A 6,205-nucleotide genomic window follows, 5' to 3' on the forward strand; every position below is an offset into this window, starting at 1 on the left:
AAGAGTATAATCCTGAGTTCTGGCTTATTGGAAATGGCAGGAAATTTTCTCTTCTTATGATTTTAAAATTCATAATTTTTCAAGATTCTTTTTAGGAAGCCATCTATCTCTGTGTGAATCAATTCCCTGGTTTATTACTCCCCCACAAACCCACCATTTCATATAACCATAGATTATCGATCTAGAAGGACCTAATTTTTACTTTTGTCAAAGAGGTATTCACAAGACACTTGTTGTTGATAGCAAGACAGATTTTATTCAAGACTATTGCATTAGGGGAAAGACTACTGTAATAGGAGAGAGAGACTGAGCTCAGCTCTGAGTACAACAAAGTCAAATGGAGATTTATAGTCCACTAGCAGAGTGAAGGAGTCAGTGGATGAAAAATTACTAAAAGGAGACATCAAGGGTAAGCAGATTCTTGCTAAACTGGCCTCTTAGAGTTCTTGCTAATCTCGCTAAAGGCAGTCCAAGGACTTATACATCAGGATAAGGAATGAGGAACTTGATCAGATATCAAGGGTGGGGAGGCTCTCCCTAAACTGACTTAGCAGGATTCTTGCTAAAACTGGACTCAACAGACCAAGGCCAGGGCCCAAGCAGTGAGGCCTAGTTGAGAAGAGCGCTCAGAGAAACCTGTCTAAAGTTTAGTCACAGATGAGAAAACTAAGGCCCAAAGAGGTTAATAAGCTTGCTCAAGGTCATATTGTTAGTTACTGGCATAGCTGGGAATCTGACTTGCGGCTCTCTAGTACTCCGTTAAGTGTCTGTTCTACTAGTAACACGTATCATCTTTCCACAAAGGCAGTTATATAGCTTGATGCTTATGATCTGGCCTCTTATTCTAGTTATAAATATGATAAGTGATGGAGCAAAGCTGCTTCTGCCATTTTAGGAGACTCTTATAGATAGCAGACTGGGCCTTGACTTCGCTTTCTTGTTTTCTGTTAACTCAAAAGCTCCATCAACCCCTACTAACTGCTTCTTGTGTTTTTCCTAAATGGATGTCACCAAAAAGATTAAGACAAACACATGATATTTAACTATTGCCAAGATAAAGAGAAGACTAGGGTATTCTTTGAAGTAATTTTGAGTCCTGTCCTATCTGACTTACATAGAAGTCTGCTGCCTTGATCACTTCCAGACTTTACTGTCAGCTAGAATATTATTTTCTTGAGGCACTAGAATATATTCAAAGAAGAAAAAGGAAAGTAGCCACATTACTTTAAAACTGATTTGACAACTTATTTACCAGATGTACTCTAAATTACATAGTTACTGGAATCTGGTATCTGCCGCATTCTCTTCTTTGCAACAGTTAAAGACTACAACCTTAAGTGGAAACTGGATTTAAAATTTACCAGTCAATTCATCAGCTTATCTTTAGTTATTATCACATATATACAAGACTTGAGATTTTTGTTTTATTTTGTTTTTCAGTTAAACTTTGTTAGATCATTTGAGAAATAATGGATTGAGAGCCTCATGTACAAAATTGACTTGGCATATAACTCATTAAAATGTTATCTTTTAGAAATTAAAGTCTTAGAAGTTTTGCTATGATATGATCTGAAGTTTTCCTTGTTACTTACTCAGACTGAAATATCATATAGTTCAATGACATATTTTTCTAAGAGTTCTTGTTTTGGTCCTTCTATATCAAACACATATATAAAATGTCTTTACTCAAACTCTGAATTATCTTTGGTAGGAATTCTAATTTATCTAGCTAATTGTGTTGCCAGACTCTGCTCAAAGTGTTGTCTTGAGTCAGTTTGCTGTATGTGATTTAGAAACCATTTAAACAAACAGAAACTGATTTTTGGCCTCCTGAATTTCAAATTGTCAAGTGCTTTAAAAGTTTTATTACTAGGTAGTAATAGCAATGTTTTATATTTATATGACATACCACCATTTATATCATGTAACATACTTTCATTATAAGCTCCTTGAAGGCAGAATTTGGGTCTAGCTAATCTTTATGTTCCCTGTAGCATCCTGCACATGGCAGATATCAGGTCAACATTTTTTAAAATGAATTTGATCTTTAAAACAACTCTGAAGGAGGTTAGGGCAGGCAACACTATTCCCATTATGTGGGTGATAAAACAAGCTCAGAGAGATTGAATTACCCAGAATCCCATAGATATAAGTAGTAGAGCCAAGAATAGATCCTAGGTCTTCTGATTCCTAGGATTCAGTGCTCTAGCACAATTTATTCTCTCTGCTAACCTCAGTACTTATAAATCATAACAAGACTTGTAAGAAAAGGAAATTGTGTTTATAGTCAATTAACATTAACCAAGCGTTGTCCTGTTTGTAGACTTTTTATCTTTTTATTTAATGATCCTTCTTTTAATAGTTAATAGCCTATTTTAATATGTGCATTGAATAATATAAAGTAAATGTGATATTTTCTTTGGTTTGGGGTGGGATATTGCATGCCAAAATATTTTGAAGTGCCCCTTCACTGATGGTCTTCACATCTTTGGAAAATTCGAGCTCAATAGTGAGCAAACATATATTGTCTTTTTGTCTTTGAGTAACTTATTACAAGTAATAATGCACAGAAGAACGCCTCTTGATGGATTATTTTAAAAAATCACTATCTGGCTTCATGGAATGATTTTCAAAGAAGACAAACAGAAGTACAGTTGGTAATGGCCATTGTATACTCGTGTTTTAATTTCTCTATTTGATCACCTATGATCTTTGTATATTTGTCTAATAAGGCCTTTAACTTTAACTAGCTCCTTGGAGCAACCTGCACACACCAATAAATTTGTACCTCATGTTTTTACTAAAGAATGGCAGAGGCCAAGATAAACTTTTACCCAGAAGTTTTACCCAGAGGAATAGAAGGCTATCAGTGAAGAGGTACTACCTTTCCAACTTTAATGTTTTGAAGGTGCTAACTTTTGGAAAGCCACTGTAACAGTGTTAACATGTCTTCAGTAGAGTTTTGCATTTTTTGCATTAGTGAAAATTAGCAGCTTATTTTCTAGAATAAGCTCTATTTTAAAATATTTGGCTCTCTATACTCCTGTAGGGTTCTGTTTGCATACTGATTACGCTGTAGGTATAAGAAATGCTGGCAAAGAGGATTATTGTTTAACTTGTGCTATAATGTGAACCACTTCTAACTCATAATCTTATTTTGTACTGTGTGATGTCTGATACTGCTAACATCGATCTTTGGGCTTTGGTGAACTCTGATCTTCCCAGGTTTTCAAGGTTAGACTCTTCACTGGTCAATTCTTTTTTTTTTTTTTTTAATGCTTTGTATGTGTGACAAGAGAAATGCACTTTTTTTTGCTATAATTCAGAAGTCATTGAAGAGTGCTGTTATCCTCAAATACTACCTGCTCTGGTATTTAACATTTTGGTGAAGGTAATGTGACTTGTTTATAATCAAGTTTGAAATGACATTAGGTCTTTGTGGTTTCAATTATTTATAATAGGTAATTCATACATAGAAACATGTTGAATTTTAAGTGGAAATACACTTATTTTTATCTTTAAGACTGCATTAAGATATTCAGGCAGGCATCTGGCCCATTTGTAACCTCTGTATATTGATTTTATTTTCTTGAATTTTTGTTCCTTGAGATTGATCAGATCTGTGTTTTCATGGCTATTTTCAGTAATGAAAGAGGGTAACTATTGAGTATTGTTAAAAATAAATCTTGTATCATTAGCAAATCAGTAATTTAAATTTGAGAGACTCTAGAACAACAGGTCTGAATTAATAACATGTAAATTTCCCCAAATTTCCTTTTAATTGCAAACAGAGCAATGCCCAAAATATGCCTACTTTTTTCCCAAATGATAACAATGTTCTGTTTACTTTTCAAACTGGGGAAGCGGGGTGTAAAATGTTCCTTTTTTTCTTCCTCTTAATCTTACCCTAGTCATTGTTAGGCTGATTCACAGATAGTTTACTTTTCTCTTAATGACCTGATTTGCTACCTGATTTCTAGTCCAAATTATACATATGGATGAGACTAACAATTTTTCTTAGAAAACCCTATCAAGGGTTTTGAACTCAGAAGTTGTTTTTAATTTGTTTGTTTAAGTTCAAAGTACCCCCAACCCTTTCTTTATGATTGGGAAGGGAATTTCTGAGTGTGTCTGTCTGGTTGCTGGGCTAGGGTGACTATATGATTAAAACTGTTTAAAGATAAAATGATTGTTGTACTGTTGTGAACCTGCTTCCTCTTTCTCATGTGACAGATAGAACACTGTTATATTATGAAATCACATAGATATAGCTGAAAGATTAAAAACAGGTTTATAGTTTAAAGATATGTTCTTACCTTCAGTTTTACCAATAATGAAGATAATACTAGTAATAATAATAATTGTTTAAAACTTCTTAAATAATTCTTACTATGTGCCAGGCACTGTGTTTATATATATTATATTATTTAATTCTTGGAACAACCTGATAAGGTAGGTACTGTTCTTATTTCCATTTTAAAGAAGAGTAAATTGAGGCTAAGATGGTTAATAAACTTACTGAGGTCAAACAGCTAAAGATTAATGGAGCTGGGATTCCAATCCAGCATTCTAGCTCCAGAGTCCGGCATTCATAATCCCTATACCATGCTGCCTTGTTAGCCTGTAACCATTGATTCTGGGTCATAAGAGTATTGGAAAGGATAGGATAAAAAATGAGACCTTTTGTGCATATTGTAAGCATGAACTCAGTATTCTAAATTCATATGCCTATGTTATTTCCTTCAAAAATAATCCCTACATATTTTCCTTCTTTGTTGAAACCAATGAAAAACTAAGATTACTGGAGGAGAGAAGGTATAAGTGCTCACTAGTTGCTGTTCATTATTTGGGGATTTGTAATTATTTTCTTAAGGCAGGACTACTTAGTCTCCACCTCAGCTATTGCTTAGCACACTGCAGGCAAGTAACAGCTATTTCCCACCTGGTGAGAAAAAATGTGACCATTTATCAGATCTTCTTGGTTGCTTAATGGACCTGATATCTTTATTTAGAAAGAAAAGTTTAAAACACAGTATAAGGAAAGAGCTTACCAAATCCCCTTTTAAATTACTTTATTTATTCAGAAGTTATATGCCAAATCCTTTATTTCTCTTCAGAAATATTTAAAATGTAAATAATACAAAAACATTTTTTAAATAAATTCAAAAGTACTATATTGAATCAATAACTTTCTGACACTAAAATATTCCCATGTATTAAGCATGTCACTAAAATGAAATTAAACAATTAGTTTGCTTAAATAACTATCTTAATTACATAGTAATACAAGCTGAATAAAAGTAACTACTTACAAGTAAAGAAATTTTATTTTAATCACAATGAGACAAATGGTTTGAATCCCTGATTGCCCTATGAAGTGTGGTCATGAACCAGCAACTTTAGCTACAGGACACTAGTTTATCTACAGGGCATTTGTTAGAATGCAAATTCTTGGGCCCCTCTCCAGCCTAACAAAATTCAGAACTCTGGGGTTAGACCCAGGAATCTATTTTAACAAGCCCTCCTGGGTATTCTGATGCATTTCCAATTTGAGAACAGTGTCCTATGGTGTCTCTTTTGGTTCACTTAAACACTTAGGGATTACAGAAGCAATCTTTATTATAATGTCCAAAGTCCTTCCTTTAGATATGAGCTTATTGGATTAAATATATAATAAAATACAAACTAAAAGAGTCTGCAAACCAGTGTTAATAACAAAAAGAACCCAGCCCAGTTTACATTAGAGAGTCAGCATGGATCTATATATTTAATGCAGTCTGGATTTTATTCTGCAAACTAATAGTATTTAGATGACTAATAGTATTTGGATAATGTAAAAGCCTGACTTTGATGCTATTCTTATGTTATACTGAAATGTGATTATTTGTTTTGCATTATCAAGGTCTACCAGGTCCAGAAGGTCCCCGGGGTCTCCCTGGAATTGGGGGCATTAAAGGAGAGAGAGGAAACCCGGGCCAACCTGGGCAACCTGGTTTGTCTGGTTTGAAAGGAGATCAAGGACCACCAGGGCTCCAGGTAGGAAATGGGAGTATTTGATGAGGAAGGGGTGTGGGTGCTTGCATTCCAAATGAGAATTCCAAATTGCATTATTTTAATTAGCATTTACTGGTCAAAGCTCTTGACTAAGCTATATATATATATATATATATATATATATATATATATATATATATATATATATATA

At 33.9% G+C, this 6,205-nt stretch overlaps 1 protein-coding gene across 2 annotated transcripts in view; it reads left to right on the top strand.

The window, feature by feature from the left end:
- The window catches only part of COL4A5 (collagen type IV alpha 5 chain), a 230,567-nt gene that overhangs the window by 209,747 nt on the left and 14,615 nt on the right, over positions 1-6,205 (top strand). Inside the window, exons 43-44 of one of the 2 annotated variants that reach the window (XM_007463668.1) lie at positions 3,226-3,234; positions 5,903-6,036. In XM_007463668.1, the coding sequence (XP_007463730.1) occupies positions 3,226-3,234; positions 5,903-6,036 (143 nt within the window). The remainder of the gene's footprint in view (positions 1-3,225; positions 3,235-5,902; positions 6,037-6,205) is intronic. The other variant, XM_007463667.1, reaches the window with a different exon arrangement.

Source organism: Lipotes vexillifer, unplaced genomic scaffold (assembly GCF_000442215.2).
Source record: "Lipotes vexillifer unplaced genomic scaffold, Lipotes_vexillifer_v1.1 scaffold1267, whole genome shotgun sequence".
Classification (NCBI taxonomy): domain Eukaryota; kingdom Metazoa; phylum Chordata; class Mammalia; order Artiodactyla; family Lipotidae; genus Lipotes; species Lipotes vexillifer.